The 25,648-nt window shown below is 37.5% G+C and overlaps 1 protein-coding gene across 4 annotated transcripts in view; it reads left to right on the top strand.

The window, feature by feature from the left end:
• The window catches only part of LOC111144760 (protocadherin related 15), an 817,855-nt gene that overhangs the window by 99,635 nt on the left and 692,572 nt on the right, over nucleotides 1-25,648 (top strand). For all 4 annotated transcript variants that reach the window (XM_022499204.1, XM_022499203.1, XM_022499205.1 and 1 more), the window contains exon 2: nucleotides 8,784-8,849. In XM_022499204.1, the coding sequence (XP_022354912.1) occupies nucleotides 8,784-8,849 (66 nt within the window). The remainder of the gene's footprint in view (nucleotides 1-8,783; nucleotides 8,850-25,648) is intronic.

Below are 25,648 nucleotides of genomic sequence, written 5' to 3'. Positions count from 1 at the left end.
AAGAATCATGACTGAGAACTTCTTCTGAGCTACCTCATTAAGAATAATTAGAAAATAAGATAAATTAGCTTTTGGAAACACCATAAACTCTTTAACTGTTTTTCATAAAGTCTTTCTTGAATAATTTTCTTTTCCTCATTGGCACAAACCCTTATGCCTTCCTTTCTCCTTTATATTTCAATGATAAAATCTAAAGACAAATTAGATAATGTGGTAAGATGAGCTACCCGACAGAAAATGCCTTTTGAGATGACTTTAGGATAAGAGCAAAATCTTGCAAAGAACTTATAGAAGAGATACACAATTTACTTTATGTTACTATATTAAAAGAAACATTTTATTTTAGTTGTAAGCATTCCTCAGATAATTTAAAAAAGAAAATCCTTTGCATGACTTCCAATCACTCTATATCCTTTACAATCTATAGACATGTAATTAAATGTGCTGTCACTGTTCCAGTATGTTAAATGCACATCACAAATGCTAACACATCCTGGGCCTATTTTGATCTGCTAATAAAATATGGCTTTCTTATGAAAGTTGAAAAGGGTAAGAAACTGCTACTGAAATAATTTAATTTATGTGATATTTAAATTTTACATAAACTTAAAATATGTGAATTTAAAATTATGTGAAAGTAATTTTTAAAATGAAGACGTAAGCAAATTTTGTAGAATTTACCTAGCAAGAACATTTAAATCATTTAAAGTCTGCTTCTCTCTCTGCTTTTCCCCCATCACCATCCCCCACCCCTCTCTCAGGCTCCTGCGCACACTTTCTCTGTCTCTCTCTCTCTCTTTCATGCATGCACACAAAAATAAATACATAAACTCTTTTAAAAAAAGAAATTCACATTTGGGTACAAAGACTAACATACTTGACAATACATATACATAAATTATCAAGTATATAACAGGAATATTCCCTGTGAGCAAAAATAACCTTAAAATGTTTGCTTGATCTTCTCATCAGACTTCTACTGACAATTTCTACCCTGCTTTTTTTTGTACAAGCCCCTGACTTGTCTTTATTTTGATTACTTTCATCCATTAACTTCTTAATAAGAATGCGTTTCTCTCTCTCACCAAATGCCAGCCATGCACAAGCCTACTGCTGTTGATAGACTGATTGCAGTGAAGTGAAGTAACTTCAGAAGGAAACAGTAGCTGAGGGAACCACAGTCTCTACCACAAAGTGTCCTAACGAAAGCCTTGTTGGAGAATGTTACTCAATAATGACTTCAGGGGACATTACCAGACCATGCTGTTGGAACATCTTAATCAAATCATATAATCCAGTTAATAATAACACTGGATGAGAGAATCTTTCTGTCTTCAGATTTCACTCCTATGTGTATTTATCTGGAAATGAATATTCTGAAAATCAACTGAAAAGATGAGAATAGACTCGTGCTGCTGCTTGTGACAAGCAAACTGAAAGTAAAATATTTGTGCAACATGAAATTTAAAGAGAGACAAGAACCCCTTTGAATGAGAGGCCAGATTGCTTGGAACTAAGCAACTAATTCAGTGTGTGTGTGTGTGTGTGTGTGTGTGTGTACAAATGTAGGCTTCTAAACAAGAGAGTTCAGATGACTTTGGATATCCAAAACTGATATCCAAACTGATACCAGAGGAATGCTGAGAAGAGTAGATGTTTCAGGAGATATGTAAGCCTTTCTTGACCTTTCTGCTTGATCACTTGGACACCAGTACATTTCAGGACTACAGAGGAACCAGTGGATGACTGTGAGCACCCCTCTACCTTCTGAACCTGGGCTTCAAGCATCATATATGCCTCTATTAAATTTAATCTAAGATAGTGTATCTAACATTGATATCTGCAATAAGAATTCTAGCATATTTATGTCTATTCAATCATCAGTGCCATCTCATATGACTACTTTTATCCTTAATGGGAATGTACCTCATGATCACATACATAAGTAAGATCACCCCCCACTGAATATTTAGAGGAAGCCAAGAGATTCTCTACTGTCTTTTGATCAAGAAGGAAAAATAGGAATGACTTTCCAAATATATTGTTTCTAAAATAATGATACTGTAAAAATTAAAAGTGTATCTATTCTGCCTGTACAATTTGCTAGCCACTATTCTAAGAAATTGCCATAGATTATCTCATTTATCCTTATTGCAATAAATCTGTGAGGTACTTATACTTGCTATTATTCCTATTTATGTTAACTGAGGTATGAGAAGTTAATAATCTGTTCAATATTATGTTACTATTAAAGGCCACAGTTAGGATTTGAAATTAGGTTTTCTGACTCCAAAGCACATGTTCTTACTTCTGTACTATATTAGGAATCAATTGCTTTAACATCTGAAAACACTCTCCCAAAAGATTTGAAATGACTAAGAATTTAATGAGTTATTTCTTTTATCCATTTTCCATGAAGGAGGATATTCCATAGTACCACAAATATATTGAATGATTCCATAATGTCAAACACCCTGCTGGCTGATAGAATAATTCATTGATAGTCATAGGCAGCTGGTAAGGAAATAGCTGTGTGAAAATTCTAAGGTGACACAAAAGTATTGGTGATTTTTGCTGTCATAAAATATTTGGTATCTGAGGTCTTCGAGTTTTATTTCTTCAAGTACAATTTGACCAAGTTACAGAAGACCTTGGGACACATCTTGCTATTATTAGGATATTGGTGTAGTCTTGCTTCATGATTGTTCTTCAGTGCAGACAACTGGATTGTTGGCATATGAAATCCTAACAGAAATTTTAGTCAGTTGGAGACAAGCGAACGTCTTCTCCTCCCTTGTTTTTCCATTTCTCCTCTTTCTCTATCATTCTGACCTCTCCACAGTCTTCCATTACTCATCCCACAGAACCTCAAAGTCCTACAAAACTGGCCTATTCCTTCTTTTACCTCAGTAGTAGATTTTCACATGTAAGGGGAAAGCCATTTTTCCCTCTACCTCTCTAGGTTCTTGGCTGAAACCACCCCCCCATAACGACAAATTAATAGGAGGAAACCAAAATTAATTACTCACAAAGCTATGAGACTCAAAGGCAGCCAGGCGGTTGAGGTTTATATACATACCATCTTGGACTGAGGAAAGGGACAGGGATCTGGGGCTTCAAAGAGGAGGAAGACAATCACAGGATAATGTGAAGAAGAAGTGTTTGGTAAATAGATGTTTGCCTTGACATGCAGACAAGTCTCTAAGATGAAAAAGTTATCTCTGGTGATAACTGTCTTGCTGGCATAGGCCTCCTTTCTGGATTCTTTTACACCGCTAAAAAAAAAAAAAAAAATGTAAAATGCTTTTCCTGTCTCTGTTGGGTCTTGATTGCCTTCAGCTCTGTGTACCCAAGTGACATATTTTGACCTGGCCCATCCTGCTCCCCTTCACAGTTCTCCTGAGGTAGCATTAATGATCCTATCTTAAGACAATTTGTTGTTCATTCCTTCTCCATTACTTGTATATGAGAATGATATTTCTAATATTAAAAAGGAAAAAAAGATTAAGTTACAGTGGGCTTTGAAAAAGTTGTGTAAATTTGGTTGAAGCCATAAATTCTTTTGTTCAATAAATAATTGCTGAGAATCAATTATGTTCTAGAAAATCTGCCCCAGGACACAACCCTGAGGAATAGAAGATCTGTCAGTGAGGAATCAGATATTCATAAACTGGCACTAGAAGGCAGAGTTATGAGAGTATATATCAGGGAACCTGAGGGTTGGAAATGGTTTCTTTGAGAAAGTAAGGCATACACCAAAATCTAAAGGATATGCAAGTGAATGATGGGCTGAGAGTAAAGATTAGAAACAAGAAATACTGCAATATGGAAAGGTCTTGAGGTAGCTCAGGATAGAGAATAGAATGCCTGAGGAAAAGAAACAAGTCCATTTGGAATGTTGACAACAAGTGAAGGTACAGGAACGGATGGGAGAGGAGAGAAGAGGAATCCATATCATACAGGTCCTGGTAGGCCTTGCAGTTTGGTTTTCATTCTAAAATCAGACTGTGCAGAGGATTGTAGGTCATTAAAAAAAAAAAAATGTTTTAACCTAAAAGCAATGGCAAATCATGAAATGGTAAGCCAGTTGTTCCTTATAAAAGATCATGTAGATTAAGATATTAAAGAATGGGACAAGATTGCCAATAGAGAAAATAGTTACCAAACCTGTTTGATAAGTAAGAGATTGGATCAGTGTGCTGACACTGGAGACTGAATGCAGTAGGTAGATATGAGAAGCTTTTTTTCTGTAGGAATTCAAGACTTGTTGGTGGATTCAGTCCAGGAACATGAGGGAAATGGTTAAATTCGAAGGTGATCATCTGGTTTCTGGTTTATGCAGAAGTGTGCTTATTCACTGATATAACACATACTGGAAAAGGCCAGGTTCGGGCTCAGGATAACAATATGTTTAAGGAAACTTTGATATTCCAAGTGTAGGTATCACCTGGACAGTAGGACCTAGACTCAGAAGAGAGATCTACGGCAAGTACAATATGCAAGTGATTAATACAGCCATGGCACCTACAATATCAATATTCCCCTCCCCCAAAAAACACCAAACAAGTAAGTAGGTTTTATTGAAATTTTATTGAAAACACATTGTTTGGCCTTAAAAGGACATTTTGAAAATAGGCTAAGGTTGAAATGTGGTTTTCCTGGCTACAGTGACTTCCTGGTAAGGAATGAGCATGTTTTGACAATTTTGGATTATTGCTTTTCTGTAACCCATTTGTGCCATGCTCTAAGCTTCAGGCTTCAGTGAGAATGGCATATCACAGATTTAGTGCCTTTAAAACCAGGATATTATGTCTTTTTCTAATACTTCTTTTTGGGTTTTAAATCCAACTTGTTGCATGAGATTATTTAAAATACATGGCTTATTCTTAGCTTGATGGCAAATTTGCAAAAATATATCACACTGAGGATTCAGATATTTGTATTCATAGCCTGCACTTTACAATAAATTGGTTATGGGAAGCAGGTAGTGGCCTAAGAGGTTAGAAATTTGAGGCATGAAAAACAATGACTTTGTGATTTAACCAGGACAGTCAAGGATGAAATTAAATAGATTAGGGAACTCCGTTTCCAAGGTACAGGCATCATCAGCTAACCTGCCTTTCATGGGCTGGACAAATTATCCATAGGCCATAGAGAACAGCATCACCCAGCCCCCAATTGCTTTCTAATCTTCATTTTGATGTCCATTTGGATATTTTGCATACACAATACATCCCTGGCTATTCCATCCAAAATTACTTCTTTTCAAGACAATTATGAATATACGTTGTTGTTGAAAATATTTTTGGGCCTTTCAAAACTAATTAATCATGCTTTCATGAATGCATCATTCCAAAACAAACATTTTAGCTGTTGTGAACAATGCCATTAGTAGGTTATTTTTAGATATCTGACTAATCTCTCTTCACTAGCATTGTTAGTCTTTAAAGAAATTACATCACTTTTGGTTTGATTACAAATAACTGAAGTATTTGTTAGATATGAGACTATCTTACTGTGGGGGTGGTGCCTGGGTGGCTCAGTCGTTAAGTGTCTGCCTTTGGCTCAGGTCATGATCCCAGGGTCTTGGTATCGAGCCCCTCGTCAGGCTCCCTGCTCACCTGGAAGTCTGCTTCTCCCTCTTCCACTCCCCCTGCTTGTGTTCCGTTTCTTGTTGAGTCTCTCTCCATCAAATAAATAAAAATCTTAAAAAAAAAAAAAAGACTATCCTACTGGGGTGAGGGGAAGGTGGAGTCTGCTGGAAGAGGAAAGCTTAGGGAAAGTCTCCTAATGCAGACTAAGCGGGAGGAGCCACAGCTGAGCCTCTATGTTGAAGATGTAGTGAAAACAGAGACTTCCAGCAGCTCTCATGGAGGACGTTCAAATGGGAGGTTGTAGCTGGGCAGACTGTAGCTCAGGAAAAATCAATACACGTTCTTTAAGACCATCTCTTAAGAACTGGTTACTAAGGTGGAATGTAATGAATATGATGGTTACTAATGTTGTTAAGATGATTATGATGGCGATTTGGTCTGATGAGCTCTTGTGAGAAAGACATACTCGTCTTTGCTGTGGTGTAATGTGTGACATGGAACATCGTGGGCACTAAAGGAATACAGAGAAGAGTCACTGAATCTGGACTAACAACAAGGAAGATTTTCTGGAAGGGGGGATGCCTTGCCAGGTTTTTTTAAAAAAAGAAATAGAAGTCAAGCCAGGGAAGAAGAGAAGGAGGAAGGACGTTTGAGCAGATGGCACAGCCAACAAGAATTGGGTTGGTTGTGACTAGGGAATGGATTGAGTGGAGGGGTCAGGGGGTTAGTTAGAGCTGGGAGGTGGGGAGTCGCACTTGGCTTAGCTGAGTAGAGAAAGCATATCCATACATTTAATGATACCAAAAAAAGTTACTTGGAGAAGTAACTACTCTCTAAAGGACAAAGGGAAGAGATGTTTGGTAACATGAGAACTGCTTCTGGAAAGAACTGGTCAGGTTTCGTTTATCCTCTTCTGCACAAATGGCCTCTGCCTTCTTGTGTATCCCATTTCCACTCCCCACATGCATTGTCTCTTTTTGATTTTAATCATTTATGTTGTCAGTGAACTGATTAAGGAATTGCCTCCACATGGACCACGTTGCCCTACACTTGTGTGATTGTTTATGCAACTTTGTTCTCGTTAGTGTCCAACCTGTTTCACCTGAGACCTTTGAAGAACAGAGCTGTTAATTTTGTATTCCCATGTTCAGCACAGTGTAATTCATCTACAAATTTTCCTGAATGAATGAATAATGTTTGACTGTGTAGAGGAATACAAAACTAGATGAAAATATATGAGAACATGAAGTAAAAGACAAATTCCAAGTGGGAATGTGGGCAAGTTTTCATGAAATAGGAGAAATCATGTTCTACCAAAATGAGCAGAGCTTTGCTGGGCAGAAGAGAGGCAAGAATGAATTCAGTTAACAGAACTTCCCTAAACATACAAAGTATGTTCCTGCAAGAGTCAGGGGTCTGATATAGCTGAAAGGCACAAAGCTTAATTGTAAATAAACCATGTTGAGATCTGACATCTTTTGAAATGTTGTCCTAAACCACTTAGATTTGAAAAGCTTTAAATGGTATCGTAAGAAAGTTTTCTGTACTCCAGAGGAAACATACACGGTTTTGTGAAGAGAGGTGCCATTATTTTACCTTTGATTTGGGTGCATGAATGTAATTCTCACGGGATGATGAATCGATGAACACATGGTGATAACAAAGCTTCTGGGAGGTAGTGAGGAAATCATTGCAAGAGCAGGAGTGACAGTGTATGTCGGGGGTGGAGGAAGGAGGAGGAGTGTAATGAGTATGAGATATTTTAAATCTAAAATGTTGTGACCTGGAATTCCTTGAATATTAATGAGGAGGCAAAGAAAAACACCGGAGACCTCTGAGATTTTCAGCTTCACATGAGACAGCATGTACTTTACAGTATAGAATGGAGCATACTGAAGGCTTTATTATTCATGCCCATGTGCATAATGGAGTTCGAATGAATGAATGGACAAATGAATGAATGAATAAATAACCTCAGAATCTTCCAAATAACAGACATACTTGGACGGCTTTAAGCAAATCTGTCTTACGCTGTAGTCAAAGGACTGTGCTTTGGAGCCATAACTGCCAACACAGCCCCATCAGGCTCACGGAAGACCTCCGAGAGTGCTGTACGTCTCACAAGCATAGCTGTGACATCTTGTGGGGAAAGCCTTCACATGTTAATTATCGTGGATAGTATAGCTCATGGTACTTTCTACATGTTCATTATCATGAGACCCTTGGCAAGGTATTAGCAGGGTATCAGATGACAAATCAGTCATCTCTCCTGATGGACAGGCACTATCCTTAAGGTTCATTCAACATAGGGATAATAGACTGTTCAGAAGTAACTCGTATTTACCTTTTCACAGAAAGTATATAAATGTACTTTATAGTATTTGCAAGCCTATCCATAATAAAGTTTGCAGATGCTAATGACATACATTATTAAGTTACTGTGTTAATATTACCTTAAGACTAGAAAATCTGAGAGAAGGATTTTATGTATTTCTTTTCCTCAAGTCATTATGTGATGTATCTGTTGTTATATAGTGCTATTTATTATCTTTCAATCCACACTAAATATATACATATATTCTTTCTTCCTTTCTTTCTTCCATTTTTCTGATCTGCTTCCATTGATGACTCTATACTTTTGACTCCAGACTGGCAATATGAGGGTAAGATGACAAAAATAAAAATGCCAAACAACCTCATGAACACTGCTTGTCTGTCTTTGTTTCATTCTCTTTAGAACATTATTAAAATTCTATTCACTCCCTTTAATTAGACCCTTTATCATAATTAAAGTCCAATTATGTTTGTTTCTGTTGTGAAGCTTTAATTACAATTTATCCTTGTTAATCATTCCTTTATGTTATTTCTTTGGGTTAAATTACCATCCCATTATCTCTGTCCTGAAGGACTTCTGCTCTCCAGTGGTCTCTGCTAGTGTTTTCTCAGTAAGATTTGAGTAGTTTTGTGGTGTACAAAGTGATTGTGTTATGATGTTGCAAGGAATCTATGTGGTTCTCATGAAGTTTTTTTAAGCTAAAAAATTATTAAAAGTAAAGTAATGATGCCTATCGATTTGATTGTAGGATTTTTCTTTTTTAAATACTAATGAATTTCATCTCAGTGAATTTCATCTCAGGGTGAGTGTCCTGCAGTTGCTCCTTCTTACCTTTGGTTGTTTTCTCTCTTTAGACTGCAAACTAGCTAGGGGAGGACCACCAGCCACCATAGTTGCTATCGATGAAGAGAGTCGGAATGGTGAGTGAACTTCGCATTTTACAAATGACTTCTCTTCTCCTTTCAACCCCAGACTTGTTATGTGTGGAAGTACTAAAGGAAAGCTGCAGCCCAAATCCACAAACAGCACTCCCTTAATTTCTTCCCTGTATGGGCTTGAATTAGGACCTATGCTGGAAATGCTTTACTTGTTTAATATAGGAGAAACTTCTCCATGACTAGAAAGGTTGTTCGTTCTTGATCGTAAAGGAGCATTTTATTCAGGATCAGTCCAAAAGAGTGCTTCCAGATAGGGCTGGGGTTTTTCTTTGTCAGTGGGTAGAGTTGACTATTGTGCATACAAAACACCTTGTCACCTCAGTAAGATAGACTGCATTCTTCCAAAAGAAGTGGACCACAAGGTAAGCCTTCCACAGCCCGCTTACGCTGGCTGGAATCTGGTAAGGTTTAAGCTCCATAGTCCACCAGACATGGGCATTTATGAGTGGTTAATGGTAAAACTGAAAATTCTTAGGAACAGAGAACCTGACCAAAGGTTCTGAGAGCAGAGGAAGAAGCTTGCGTGTTGGTTCAGGTTGTCTGCCATAAAGAACAACTAATATCAAATCCATTTTACATTCTTCAAGAAGTACTTTTCCTTATCAAAACCAAAAATAAATACATTTGACGCTTTGTTCTACAATTCTCTCTGAGCCTCTTTTATCTTCAGTGTGTGAGTGTTTGCAGATTCTTCTCCTCTGTTAGGACTGCAGTAAAACAGTATCTCTTGAGGCTTGGTTTCTGTTTCAAACTACTCTAAGTGTGCGAGTGTGCTCTGAGGCACAGTTTGTGTACTAATTCCACAGTGGGCTTTCCACTGGGCTTCCACTGGGTTTGTTTGGTCCATGTTTTCTGTCTTCTTGAAAAAAGTCTGTCTTCCAGACTTATATATACATATACATATGGGGCTTATTAGAGAATGATCTTTTTTCCTGGAATTTAACCCACATATATCTTGAAGCCTTCTATGACATAAGTGATACCTTCATTGTTCCATGTTAGAAACATTCCTTTATTCCTTCGAAGAGTTGGCCTAATTCTTTTTCTTCTTGCATATCCTTTGGAATTAGCCAAAAATGTCCATAGCTTTGCTGGCCTCTGTTTAAACAAAATAAATGATCCGTACTAAATTTTAGCAACATTTAAAAAATCACAAAACCTTGAGTTTTCTCATTATTTTTAAAAAGCCAGTCTGGGGGTGCCTGGGTGGCTCAGTCGTTAAGCTCCTGCCTTTGGCTCAGGTCATGATAGTGGTCCTGGGATCGAGCCCCACATTGGGCTCTCTGCTTAGTGGGAAGCCTGCTTCTCCCTCTCATGCTCCTCCAACTTGTGTTCCCTCTCTCACTGTGTCTTTCTCTGTCAAATAAATAAATAATATCTTAAAAAAAAAAAAGGCCAGTCTGTGTTGAGCCTGAAAGCAGATAAAGTTGATGCATTATTATGATGTTTTTGAATAAGTTCGAAGTAAATCTATGTGTGTCTACAGAAAATGAAAAAAAAAAGAATACGGAAAAATTTTTTTCATACATGTAGAAAATCATGGTTTACTTATCATTAACTATTTTTTGAAATACAAATCTATAATATTTCAAAAACAAATCTACAGGGAAAACAGTTTGTCTTTTTTTTTTTTTTAATTTTATTTTTTTTTAAACATATAATATCTTTTTATCCCCAGGGGTACAGGTCTGTGAATCGCCAGGTTTACACACTTCACAGCACTCACCATAGCACATACCCTCCCCAATGTCCATAATCCCACCCCCCCAACCCCCCTCCACCCATTAACCCTCAGTTTGTTTTGTGAGATTAAGAGTCACTTATGGTTTGTCTCCCTCCCAATCCCATCTTGTTTCATTTATTCTTCTCCTACACCCTTAACCCCCCATGTTGCATCTCCTCTCCCTCATATCAGGGAGATCATATGATAGTTGTCTTTCTCCGATTGACTTATTTTGCTAAGCATGATACCCTCTAGTTCCATCCACGTCGTCGCAAATGGCAAGATTTCATTTCTTTTGATGGCTGCATAGTATTCCATTGTGTATATATACCACATCTTCTTTATCCATTCGTCTGTTGATGGACATCTAGGTTCTTTCCATAGTTTGGCTATTGTAGACATTGCTGCTATAAACATTCGGGTGCACATGCCCCTTCGGATCACTACGTTTGTATCTTTAGGGTAAATACCCAGCAGTGCAATTGCTGGGTCATAGGGGAGTTCTATTTTCAACATTTTGAGGAACCTCCATACTGTTTTCCAGAGTGGTTGCACCAGCTTGCATTCCCACCAACAGTGTAGGAGGGTTCCCCTTTCTCTGCATCCTCGCCAGCATCTGTCATTTCCTGACTTGTTAATTTTAGCCATTCTGACTGGTGTGAGGTGGTATCTCATTGTGGTTTTGATTTGTATTTCCCTGATGCCGAGTGATATGGAGCACTTTTTCATGTGTCTGTTGGCCATCTGGATGTCTTCTTTGCAGAAATGTCTGTTCATGTCCTCTGCCCATTTCTTGATTGGATTATTTGTTCTTTGGGTGTTGAGTTTGCTAAGTTCTTTATAAATTTTGGACACTAGCCCTTTATCTGATATGTCATTTGCAAATATCTTCTCCCATTCTGTCAGTTGTCTTTTGGTTTTGTTAACTGTTTCCTTTGCTGTGCAAAAGCTTTTGATCTTGATGAAATCCCAATAGTTCATTTTTGCCCTTGCTTCCCTTGCCTTTGGCGATGTTCCTAGGAAGATGTTGCTGCGGCTGAGGTCGAAGAGGTTGCTGCCTGTGTTCTCCTCAAGGATTTTGATGGATTCCTTTCTCACATTGAGATCCTTCATCCATTTTGAGTCTATTTTCGTGTGTGGTGTAAGGAAATGATCCAATTTCATTTTTCTGCATGTGGCTGTCCAATTTTCCCAACACCATTTGTTGAAGAGGCTGTCTTTTTTCCATTGGATATTCTTTCCTGCTTTGTCGAAGATTAGTTGACCATAGAGTTGAGGGTCTATTTCTAGGCTCTCTATTCTGTTCCATTGATCTATGTGTCTGTTTTTGTGCCAGTACCATGCTGTCTTGATGATGACAGCTTTGTAATAGAGCTTGAAGTCCGGAATTGTGATGCCACCAACTTTGGCTTTCTTTTTCAATATTGCTTTGGCTATTCGAGGTCTTTTCTGGTTCCATATAAATTTTAGGATTATTTGTTCCATTTCTTTGAAAAAAATGGATGGTACTTTGATAGGAATTGCATTAAATGTGTAGATTGCTTTAGGTAGCATAGACATTTTCACAATATTTATTCTTCCAATCCAGGAGCATGGAACATTTTTCCATTTCTTTGTGTCTTCCTCAATTCCTTTCATGAGTACTTTATAGTTTTCTGTGTATAGATTCTTAGTCTCTTTAGTTAGATTTATTCCTAGGTATCTTATAGTTTTGGGTGCAATTGTAAATGGGATGGACTCCTTAATTTCTCTTTCTTCTGTCTTGTTGTTGGTGTAGAGAAATGCAACTGATTTCTGTGCATTGATTTTATATCCTGACACTTTACTGAATTCCTGTACAAGTTCTAGCAGTTTTGGAGTGGAGTCTTTTGGGTTTTCCACATATAGTATCATATCATCTGCGAAGAGTGATAGTTTGACTTCTTCTTTGCCAATTTGGATGCCTTTAATTTCCTTTTGTTGTCTGACTGCTGAGGCTAGGACTTCTAGTACTATGTTGAATAGCAGTGGTGATAACGGACATCCCTGCCGTGTTCCTGACCTTAGCGGAAAAGCTTTCAGTTTTTCTCCATTGAGAATGATATTTGCGGTGGGTTTTTCATAGATGGCTTTGATAATATTGAGGTATGTGCCCTCTATCCCTACACTTTGAAGAGTTTTGATCAGGAAGGGATGCTGTACTTTGTCAAATGCTTTTTCAGCATCTATGGAGAGTATCATATGGTTCTTGTTCTTTCTTTTATTAATGTGTTGTATCACATTGATTGATTTGCGGATGTTGAACCAACCTTGCAGCCCTGGAATAAATCCCACTTGGTCGTGGTGAATAATCCTTTTAATGTACTGTTGAATCCTATTGGCTAGTATTTTGGCGAGAATTTTTGCATCTGTGTTCATCAAGGATATTGGTCTGTAGTTCTCTTTTTTGATGGGATCCTTGTCTGGTTTGGGGATCAAGGTGATGCTGGCCTCATAAAATGAGTTTGGAAGTTTTCCTTCCATTTCTATTTTTTGGAACAGTTTCAGGAGAATATGAATTAGTTCTTCTTTAAATGTTTGGTAGAATTCCCCCGGGAAGCCATCTGGCCCTGGGCTTTTGTTTGTTTGGAGATTTTTGATGACTGTTTCAATCTCCTTACTGGTTATGGGTCTGTTCAGGCTTTCTATTTCTTCCTGGTTCAGTTGTGGTAGTTTCTATGTCTCTAGGAATGCATCCATTTCTTCCAGACTGTCAAATTTGTTGGCGTAGAGTTGCTCATAGTATGTTCTTATAATTGTCTGTATTTCTTTGGTGTTCGTAGTGATCTCTCCTCTTTCATTCATGATTTTATTTATTTGGGTCCTTTCTCTTTTCTTTTTGATAAGTCTGGCCAGAGGTTTATCGATCTTATTAATTCTTTCAAAGAACCAGCTCCTAGTTTCATTGATTTGTTCTATTGTTTTTTTGGTTTCTATTTCATTGATTTCTGCTCTGATCTTTATGATTTCTCTTCTCCTGCTGGGTTTAGGGTTTCTTTCTTGTTCTTTCTCCAGCTCCTTTAGGTGTAGGGTTAGGTTGTGTACCTGAGACCTTTCTTGTTTCTTGAGAAAGGCTTGTACCGCTATATATTTTCCTCTCAGGACTGCCTTTGTTGTGTCCCACAGATTTTGAACCGTTGTGTTTTCATTATCATTTGTTTCCATGAATTTTTTCAACTCTTCTTTAATTTCCTGGTTGACCCATTCATTCTTTAGAAGGATGCTGTTTAGTCTCCATGTATTTGGGTTCTTTCCAAATTTCCTCTTGTGATTGAGTTCTAGCTTCAGAGCATTGTGGTCTGAAAATATGCAGGGAATGATTCCAATCTTTTGATAACGGTTGAGACCTGATTTAGGACCGAGAATATGATCTATTCTGGAGAATGTTCCATGTGCACTAGAGAAGAATGTGTATTCTGTTGCTTTGGGATGAAATGTTCTGAATATATCTGTGATGTCCATCTGGTCCAGTGTGTCATTTAAGGCCTTTATTTCCTTGTTGATCTTTTGCTTGGATGATCTGTCCATTTCAGTGAGGGGAGTGTTAAAGTCCCCTACTATTATTGTATTATTGTCAATGTGTTTCTTTGATTTTGTTATTAATTGGTTTATATAGTTGGCTGCTCCCATGTTAGGGGCGTAGATATTTAAAATTGTTAGATCTTCTTGTTGGACAGTTCCTTTGAGTATGATATAGTGTCCTTCCTCATCTCTTATTATAGTCTTTGGCTTAAAATCTAATTGATCTGATATAAGGATTGCCACTTCTGCTTTTTTCTGATGTCCATTAGCATGGTAAATTCTTTTCCACCCCCTCACTTTAAATCTGGAGGTGTCTTCGGGTTTAAAATGAGTTTCTTGTAGGCAACATATAGATGGGTTTTGTTTTTTTATCCATTCTGATACCCTGTGTCTTTTGATTGGGGCATTTAGCCCATTCACATTCAGGGTAACTATTGAGAGATATGAATTTAGTGCCATTGTATTGCCTGTAAGGTGACTGTTATTGTATATTGTCTCTGTTCCTTTCTGATCTACTACTTTTAGTGTCTCTCTTTGCTTAGAGGACCCCTTTCAATATTTCCTGTAGAGCTGGTTTGGTGTTTGCAAATTCTTTCAGTTTTTGTGTGTCCTGGAAGCTTTTAATCTCTCCTTCTATTTTCAATGATAGCCTAGCTGGATATAGTATTCTTGGCTGCATGTTTTTCTCGTTTAGTGCTCTGAATATATCATGCCAGCTCTTTCTGGCCTGCCAGGTCTCTGTGGATAAGTCTGCTGCCAATCTAATATTTTTACCATTGTATGTTACAGACTTCTTTTCCCGGGCTGCTTTCAGGATCTTCTCTTTGTCACTAAGACTTGTAAATTTTACTATTAGTTGACGGGGTGTGGACCTATTCTTATTGATTTTGAGGGGGGTTCTCTGAATCTCCTGGATTTTGATGCTTGTTCCCTTTGCCATATTGGGGAAATTCTCTCCAATAATTCTCTCCAATATACCTTCTGCTCCCCTCTCTGTTTCCTCTTCTTCTGGAATCCCAATTATTCTAATGTTGTTTCGTCTTATGGTGTCACTTATCTCTCGAATTCTCCCCTCATGGTCCAGTAGCTGTTTGTCCCTCTTTTGCTCAGCTTCTTTATTCTCTGTCATTTGGTCTTCTATATCGCTAATTCTTTCTTCTGCCTCATTTATCCTAGCAGTGAGAGCCTCCATTTTTGATTGCACCTCATTAATAGCTTTTTTGATTTCAACTTGGTTCGATTTTAGTTCTTTTATTTCTCCAGAAAGGGCTTTTATATCTCCCGAGAAGGTTTCTCTAATATCTTCCATGCCTTTTTCGAACCCGGCTAGAACCTTGAGAATCGTCATTCTGAACTCTAGATCTGACATATTACCAACGTCTGTATTGATTAGGTCCCTAGCCTTCGGTACTGCCTCTTGTTCTTTTTTTTGTGGTGAATTTTTCCGCCTTGTCATTTTGTCCAGATAAGAGTAGATGAAGGAGCAAGTAAAATACTAAAAGGGTGGCAAAAACCCCAGGAAAATATGCTTTAGCCAAATCAGAAGAGATCCCAAATCATGAGGTGGAGAAAGGGGATAAAAAGAGGTTCAGAAAGAAGAAAAAGAAAAAAAAAAAAAAGAAGAAGAAAAAAAGGAAGAAACAATTAAAAAAAGAAAACCAATAAAGAAAAAAATATAAAAAGGAAAAAAATATATATATATTAGATAAACTAGTTAAAAAACGTTAAAAAAGAAAAGGGTAAAAGTTAAAAAAATTTAGCAGAAGAAGAAAAATAAATTGAAAAAGAAAAAAAATTAAATTAACTGCAAGGCTAAAGAATCATGGGGAGAAAGCCATGAGTTCCGTGCTTTGCTTTCTCCTCCTTTGGAATTACGCTGCTCTCCTTGGTATTGAAACTGTACTCCTTGGTAGGTGAACTTGATCCTGGCTGGGCTTCTTGTTGATCTTCTCGGGGAGGGGCCTGTTGTAGTGATTCTCAAGTGTCTTTGCCCCGGGCGGAGTTGCACCGCCCTTACCAGGGGCTGGGCTGAGTAATCCGCTCGGGTTTGCTTTCGGGAGCTTTTGTTCCCTGAGCGCTTTCCGTAGAGTTCCGGAGGGCGGGAATGAAGATGGCGGCCTCCCAGTCTCCGGCCCGGAGGAGCCGAGAGCCCGGGGCCCCACTCCTCAGTGCGCCCTCAGAGAACAGCGCCGATTTACTCCCGTCACCCTGCCTCCGGCCGCGCTCCGAGCTGACCGAGCCTGCGACCGGTTCAAGGTAACCCCGAGCTTAGAGCTTACTCCTCGGCTCTGTCTCTGTAGCCGGCTTCCCTGTTCTAATACTTGTAAGCTCTGCGACACTCAGACACCCCTGATCCTTCTGTGACCCTGCGGGACCTGAGGCCACGCTGACCCTGCGTGGGCTTCACCCCGGTTAAGCCTCTGGAGCGATGTCCCTCAGCGGAACAGACTTTTAAAAGTCCCGATTTTGTGCTCCGTTGCTCCGCCGCTTGCCGGGAGCCGGCCCCTCCCCCCGCGGTCTATCTTCCCGTCGCTTTGGATTCACTTCTCCGCCCGTCCTACCTTTCAGAAAGTGGTTGATTTTCTGTTTCTAGAGTTGCTGTTCTTCTTCTCTTCGATCTCCCGTTGGATTTGTAGGTGTTTGCAATCTTTAGATAAGCTATCTAGCTGATCTCCCGCTACCTGAAGTAGTCTCAGCCTGCTACTTCTCCGCCATCTTGACTCCTCCTCACAGTTTGTCTTTTTAACCAGAGACCAAAAAGGAAAAAAAAATGATAGAATGCCATTCTCTATTTTAGTTTCTTTATTGTTCACTGATTAACTTGAACACATAAGCTGAGTTGAACTGAAACACTTAGTTTTATTAAATAATTTTGTTTTAACATGTTTTAACATACAGAGCTTATTTTGCCAAATGTCCTCAGTAATGATGATATTTTGCATTGTTTTTATGACTCATTCCTATTTTTCAAAGGACCAGGAGCTCTGCAGACATGTTACCATAGAATATCTGATAGTGCATGTGATAAACGTTCAATATTTGTGTTGTAGAAGCAAGTGGCATGATACAGTGTAGGAACATTGTGTTCTTTAATTGGCATGTTTTGTAGAAACTGCCAACTCCTCAGAATCCTGCCAAAGTCATTTGAGTGTCATCACAAGGAATATAAATACTTGTCTAGAGACTAAATGTTTGCATTTTTATTTTACATTAAATTTCTAAAAATATGACCAAGTGAACCTCTGCCAAAGATTATAATACAGTGCGCAGTCATCCTTGTCTTGAGAGTCTGTAGGAAGCAATGCATGAAAATGTGTTTCGTATTTTTCTTCAGGCCATCTAAGAAACCTCCAGTCAGACAGTTCATTCTGAGCCTCCTCTTAAACTCCTTTAATTTCTCTTTTTCTGAATCTTTTAATTAGTAGCAATAAAACATGTGGGTATTTGATTTTATCAATATAATACACATCATTTTTAAAAAAGTTTTGGGACTTCTTAAAAGAAAGGCAGAGGGGCACCTGGATGGCTCAGTCAGTTAAGTGTCTGACTTTTGGTTTCGGCTCAGGTCATGATCTCAGGGTCGTGAGATCGAGCCCCACGCTGGGCTCTGCATCAGCAGGGGGTCTTCTTGAGATTGTCCTCCATCTCCCTTCTGTCCTTCCCCACCACTCATGCTCTCTCTCTCTCTCTCTCTCTCAAATAAAATGAATAAGTAAAATCTTTTAAAAAATAAGGCAGAGCAAATCCCTTATCAAGCCAAAATAGTAAGTTTATTGTGTGTCAACTTACCTTTGGTTTGTTTTATTGATGTCTACAGGTAAATAATCTGTATTGCTAAATCTGTCCTCCACTAAAGTAGAGCTTTTAATAGCTCAGCTTTAAAAAAAAAAAGCTATACTTAATTTTCTCATGTAAGTCATTGATGTACATTTGTAGAATGTCCATTATTTGTCACAGGCTTCTGCATCATTCATAATTTTTAGACTCTGGGGGATGGGAATATTTCCTCTTTGTGAATATGTATGCTAAACGCGTTTGCACAAATATGTATGTTTGAAAGAATTAATGGGTGGAGAGCCATAAACTTCTTAGTAACTCTGGACCCTTTTCAATTCTTCCCCTCTTTGAACATTATTCTCAACAGCATAAGAAAAGATTCTTTATCTTGCCCACAATCTGAACCAGGAGTTTATTTTCATCAAAACTATAAGAAAATCAAGCTTCGGTTTTAAGGACACAAAGTCAACACAAAAATAAGCAAACGCTGGCTCCTGACAACCATCAGAAATCTGTCAAGCTGGTAACTAAAGCGGGCTCAGTGTGCAATCCCATTTAGAGAGGAGAATGTGTACTAAGAAATGGACCTGGATGTATTTTCTTGCTCAGGAAAGTGAGAAATGTATAAAAATTCCTTCTGGAGAACTTATGTCCACACAAAAGCCCACACATGGATGTTTATAGCAACTTTATATCTAATTTCTAAAACTTGGAAGCAACCTAGATGTCCTTCAGTTAGTGAATGGATAAACTGTGGTGTATCCACACAAATTCCATGTGAAAAAGAAAGAGCTGTCAAACCATGAAAGACAAGGAAGAATCCTTTTAAAAATAATAATAATTTATTTTTTAATTATTTAACACACAGTTTTATCATTAACACACAGTATTACATTAGTTTCAGGTGGACAATATACTGATTTAGCTATTCTAAACATTACTCAGGGCTCATTAAAAGAAGTATACTCTTAATCCCTGTTACCTATTTAACCCATCCTCCCTCCTGCCTCTGCTAACCACCAGTGTGTTCTCTATAATTAAGAGTGGTTTCTTTTTGAAAAAAAAAAAAAAAAAATTACAGAGAGAGAGAGGGACAGTGTGGTTTCTTTGTCTCTTTTTTTGGTTTGTTTTCTCAATTCCATGAGTGAAGTCGGGTATTTGTCTTCCCCTGACTGATTTATTTCACTTAGCATTATACTCTAGATCCTCCCATGTTATTGCAAATGGCAAGATTTCATTACACACACACACACACACACACACACACACACACACATATATCTTCTTTTTGTATTCATCTGTCAATGCACACTTGAGTTACTTCCATATTTTGGCTATGCTAAATAATGCTTCAGTAAACATACAAGTGCATTAATCTTTTTGAATTACTTTTTGGGACTTTTTGGGTAGATAATCAGTAGTGAAATTACTGGATCATATAGTAATTCTATTTTTAATTTTTTGAGGGATCTCCATACTGTTTTCTCTAGTGGCTGCACAGTTTGCATTCCCATCAACAGTGCATGAGGGTTCCTTTTTTCTCCACATACTCACTAACACCTGTTGTTTCTTGGTTTTGTTTTTGTTTTTTTTAATTTTAGCCATTCTGATGGGTATAAGATGATATCTCGTTGTGGTTTTGATTTGCATTTTCCTGATGATGAGTGATGTTGAACATCTTTTCACGTGTCTGTGGACCACCTTTATGTCGTCTTTGGGTACATATCTGTTCATGGCTTCTGCCCATTTTTTAATTGGATTTTTAAATATTTTGGATACTAACCATTTATTGAATAAATCATTTTCAAATATCTTCTCCCATTCAGTAGTCAGTCTTTTTGTTTTGTTGATTGTTTCCTTTACTATGCAGAAGTTTTTCATTTTGATGTATTCCTAATATTTTATTTTTGCTTTTAGTTCCCTTGCCTCAGGAGACATACCTAGAAATATGTTGCCACAGCAGAGAATGTTCCATGTACCCTTGAAAAAAATGTGTATGCTGCTCTTTTAGGATGGAGTGTTCTGAATATATTTGTTAGATCTATCTGATCCAAAGTATCATTCAAGGATACTGTTTCCTTATTTTCTATTTGGATGATCTTTCAAATGATTCAAGTGAGGTGTTAAAGTTCCCTACTGTTATTGTACTACTATTGGTCACTTGTTTAGTGCTTGTTATTAGCAGCTTCATGTATGTGGGTGCTCTCTTATTGGGTGCATAAATGTTTATAATTATTATATCTTCTTGTTGGATTGTTCCCTTTATGGTTATATAGAGTCCTTCTTTGTCTCTTGTTAGAGTCTTTGTTTTAAAGTCTATTTTGTAGAAGGGTAGGGATCTTAAATGCACATAAATAAGTGAAAGAAGCTGATATGGAAAATCTGCATATGTATGATTCTAACTGGAAAGGTAAACTATGGAGACATTCTGGAAAAGGCAAAGTTATGGAGAAAATAAAAAATTCTGTAGTCTGGGGGTGAGTGGGACAGAGATAGGTAAGGAGAACACAGAGGATTTTTAGAGCATGAAAATACCTCTGTGTGATATTTTAATGATGGATTTATGTCATCATACATTTGTCTAAACCCATAGAATGCACAATACTGAGAGGGAACCTTAAGGTAAATTGTGGACTTTGGGTGATTATGATGTGTCAGTATAGGCTTATCCTTAATTAAAAAAAAATACCATTCTCATAGTGGTGTTGAAAATAGAAGATGCTATGTGTATGTGGGCATAGGGGAATCTCTCTCTGTCCCTTTCATTTTTTGTTGTAAAACCAGAACTTCTCTAAAAAAATAGTCTTTGGGCACCTGGGTGGCTCAGTGGGTTAAGCATCTTCCTTTGGCTCAGGTCATGATCTCCGGGTTCTGGGATCAAGTCCCGCATCGGGCTCCCTGCTCAGTGGGGAGTCTGCTTCCCCCTTTCTCTCTGCCTGCCTCTCTGCCTACTTATCTCTGTCTGTCAAATAAATAAATAAAATATTTAAAAATAAAAGTCTTTGAAAATCTTTCCGAAAGTATATATTCTAGGTTCAGTGGACTCCAAGTTGTTTATGGCATTGAGTCCTTACTGGAAGGAGGAAGGAGGAGTTACATGGGGACCATGGATAGTCTGCCCTCAAGTGCCAGCTACTATATGGCAATGGTAGCATGGCTTCCAAACAGGTTTGAGGACATCCAGTTCAGGCTAATCCTCAGAAACTGGAAAAGTGCATAGGCAGTGCTGTGGCAAGAGGACAAGAAAATTACACTGTGCTTATACAAAATAGAAAGATCTAGAGGCAGAGGATATCACTATCTAAATGATGGATTCAAGACCAATCTTAAAGGTCCTTTATAGATTTATAGTTGGAAAGATATTGTGGGCTGGCAGCAAATTTAAGAAATGAACGATGATGCTGAGTGTCTCTAGAGTTTGAATGTAACATCCAATAAATGAGGCCACAGCTGACTCAATGGGGAAGTTTGCTTTTTATTCTCAGGGAGCATTTCAAAGCCAAGGTATGAATGAGGCTGAGGATTATAGATCCCTACATGCTTCCTGGAAGATAGGGGAGGTCACAGACAGGAGTGATTTCATTTTGTCACTCCTTCCCCACAATTGCTCTAGTCCAAGTGCACAGTTAGGGGAAGGAAGGAAGGGTTGTGGATGTTGGTCCCTCCCTTGAAACAGTTATGATACAATGGGTATTTAAGTTCCTCAGTATTATTTTCCTTCCACTGCCCAAACCACTAGACTTATAAAAGGAGGAGATTCCATTTTTATGTTGATGTTTTTCTTTCCTTATAATTGTCAGTTATATACACTTGAGTTTCTAAGGAGTTCCTCAGACTCCACCCTCCACACCTCCAAAGGGTCCCACATGAAATTACACACAGACCTAGTAAAAGAGGACTTGTGCTCATGGACAGAAAAAAATCTTCAAGTAACCAACATGTTTTAATGAAAATTCCCAAAGTTTAAACAAAGTGTGATGTGATAAAAATCTTTGTCATCCAAGTGTTCAGAACTCATCAGTTTTGCCTATTTTTACTCATTCTTCTTCATTCTCCAAAGAGAAAAGAGTCTAAACTGGCTGCAGTTTTGTACCATCAGAATCGAAGAAGCATAGGCTCTTTATGGAATGGTACATGGTAGAAGATGATGCAAACCACAGCTGTGAGACTGCATGGGCTATTCAGGAGAGGCGGAACTGAGGAACCAAGATGGCAGATGTCAGGTAGCTGGGATAACTGCATTCTTTTCAAGTGAAGTAAGGGTCTCCCAAGAAGTTGTGCCTGCTGGGAATGCATAGTAGATGCAAAATGTTTCAATAACCATTGTCATAGACAGATTCCTTGGCTCTTCCAAATATTTGTAGAAATGTTGTTAAAGATTGAAATTCTTATGTGGCCCTGTCATTGAGCCATGCTTCCTTCAGTGTGTCAAAACTGGGACTCTAGTTTAAGGTGTCCCTAGATTTAATTCTCTTGTCTCACTGTCAGTCTCTTTTTCTCATAATCAATAACTATTTTGGTTATTTCAAATAAGGAATATAATAGCCGAGTGTTGCCTACATGACTTATATATTAAATAAAATTTGAATTACAATATACCTTCTGAGATATGAAGCTTTTGAAAAGTTGTATAGAGGTTTAGTCATGAAAAAAAGGGAGGAAGAATCAGGTGACTGTGTTTTATGAGAGGTTTGGAATGTTTGTTTTAAACCACTACTTTCTTTAGCCACTTTAATTCCATCTCTTTTGTGCATTGTCATCTCATTGCTATTGTACAATGTTTGCTTCTTTCTTTGATGTCTTCATTATTTAATCCCAGAATAATTCTATATCTGAACAATGAAAAAAAAAGACAAATTTAAAACAAACAAAAGAAAATATGGTTTTATGCAGATGACTATATATTGTATACTGTACATTAGGAAACACAGCAACCATGGCAATGATAGAAACTGCAAAGATTACGGTGAATTAATGGATGACTGCACAAGCCTATGAAATACTGATGTAAGACTAGAATTTTGTATGGAGTTATGAAGGATCATCAGTGATGACATCAAGCAATCAATTTTTAGCCTAATATGGCACTTTTGTTTTTTCTGCATAAGTAGGGAAAATATTTTCTTTTTGTTCTATAATTTGTAACATTCTAACTTGATTCTTAACTACCAAAGAAATTACATATTTTTATAAGACGTTACTGGTCTTCTGGCTAGATTGCTGGTGGATGTTGCATAGGACCAAACTCATGATTACGGATTTCCTTATTGTCATTTTATTGTTGAATTTCCCCAGTTTTACCAAGTCATTCTGAGTTCTTTCCAGTGGAAGTTGTACTCAGAAATGAGGAAAGAGATCTTTTCCATAAAGTATGAAGGAGTTAAATGAAGCTATCCGAAATACATTTGCCGACCTAAATTGATGTAAAAAAAAAAAAATCATGCCCAATTCTTCATGTATTTTAATCCTCTTACTATTATGCCTGTAAGACAACTCTTATAAGAGGAAACAATTTGGCTCTTCTCATTATGGTTTAAACTATATATGCAATGGTGCATCCTGCTTCTTTCCAAAGAGTCATTTTCTAAAAGGTCAGCAGCTTCAAACCTCCTGAATATATAACGGAAATGATAAGTAAATAGAAAAGTTTCCAAGCATTAAGGAAATAGGTTGTTATTTATCTCCTCAAGTTATCTAGAATTTTATTGACATTAAATCACACGTTATAGTTCATTGATGATCTTTCTTTGCTTTTTTGTTGACTTTAGTACCCAATATGCAGTGAGATTGCTGGAGTAATGGAAGGATCATAAAACAAGGGGCAGGAGAAATGCAAAGTGCAGAGAGAAGTCAGAAAGGCCAGCAAGCCAGGGCACTTGATATAAGGAAGACATCTCTGTGAAATTTAGCAGCCCCTCCTTTACTGTTTAAATTTCAAAACACTAATGTTATTAACAATGGTGAAAAGATTCAGTAGTGGAAAATAACCCCTGGTCTCTAAGGAAGTGAAAAGTACATTTAAAGAAATTCTATTCTAATTGTATTTTTCCTTGTTGTTTAAACCCTTTCTTTTAATCACATTTCTAATTATAATAAGGCTGAATCATATATAATTAAAGTGTATTACACACACTCACATACATACACGATCCCAGATGATGCTGTTCTCATGAGCCTTTTGTCTATAGAGATTATCTACGTCATAAATCATTATTGATTTATTTGTGTAGATTGTTGGAACTCAGGCCATGGGCCATGGTGGTCAGTAAGAGTGAGACTTTATATTAGGCAGAAAAGTCTGTTTGGTTCTGTCCACTTATAACCATGCAGAAAAGAAGGCCCTCGGGTTTTTTGATTGTTTGTCTTATCAGAACAATAGGAAATTCTGTATATTTAAGATGTCATTGTAATTTAAATTTTGATTCCTTTAATGAGGCCAAAAAACCACATCTGTGTTTCTCATGTGGCCTGTAGGCCACTGATATTTTGACTTCTAATTTAGGCAGCAAAGACGAGAGAATTGAGTTAGGATGGTGTAAAAGATAGAGGTTCTTCTACATGGGAGAAACAGCCCCCTGAGAGTGAGTTGGCTTTGAGTTTTCTCTGCATATCCCAGACACTCTTGACACATAGGTTGTGTAATTTTTTTAGTTTAGTTGGGGAGCGAATCCCTGATAGAAATTACTTAGGAACTTTGGGATAGAAGAAGCAACAAAGTTTAATTCCAGGGGATATTCTCTGCCTAGAACCTTCTAAGAAATGTCTACATCTGTTCTTTCACATGTGTCCTCTCCATGGGCTTGATTCCACCATTTTCTGGACTTTGTGCCACCCCCCACCCACCACCAAAGACTTTTATTTCCAAATTTCCCTGAGTCATGAATGGTTCTTCGATTTCGTCTGTTCCTTGTGATCAAATATTGGCCACAAGATTATAATGTTGTTACTGAGACATGAAAATGTGATGTAGGTCAGTAGTCTCACTTCTGAATAGAGAGGAGTAATAAACATTGTACAAGGTTATGAAACAGTAACCAGGATGGTATGAAACATTTCTTAGACTTAGCATAACTCCTCTAGCAGTTTTCAAAACAAATGTTCAAATGCCATGTATTTCTAACTGGAATTGTTAATGTAATTCAATTAAATATGCTTGCAAGTGTGCTATGAGGATTAATGCATATGAAAGTACCAGGCATCCCTTTATCTACAGCTACTTCACAGGACCCTGAAGGATGTGCTAAAGCTTAGCGCTTATTTTATATCTGTATCAGAGGATGCAGTTAAAGCAAATAGTACATACTTATTCCTTAGAACAAATAAAAAAGGAATGTCTTAATTGTACTCAGTCATGAAAGATTTGGGGAATCCTCACAGCTAGGGATCATTAAAATAGATTCAGCTTGGTTGAAATACAAATGAGCTTATCAAATAGAATGTGTAGATATGCTAATAAGTATGTGGGCTTTCTTTCTTTTTAATCTACTCAAAGTATGTGCCACTGGTGACCAGAAGCAAGTTTTTTTTTTTTTTTTTTTGCTGTTTGTTTTGTTTTGTTTTTTTATTATGTTATGTTAGTCATCATGTAGTACATCATGATATTTCTTTCCCATTAAGCAATAATTTTTATTATGTACTATATAGAAGATGAAATATTGTACAGGGTACAAAGATTATATGTAAAGGAGTTTATAAAGCTACACTATTCTTTTTTTATCTTTTTTTTTTCAATTTTATTTTT

This window comes from Enhydra lutris, unplaced genomic scaffold, assembly GCF_002288905.1.
Source record: "Enhydra lutris kenyoni isolate GAN:26980312 unplaced genomic scaffold, ASM228890v2 scaffoldscaffold12, whole genome shotgun sequence".
In the NCBI taxonomy this organism is placed as follows: domain Eukaryota; kingdom Metazoa; phylum Chordata; class Mammalia; order Carnivora; family Mustelidae; genus Enhydra; species Enhydra lutris.
Note: the sequence above shows the minus strand (reverse complement) of the source record. Positions and strands in the feature narration are given on the sequence as shown.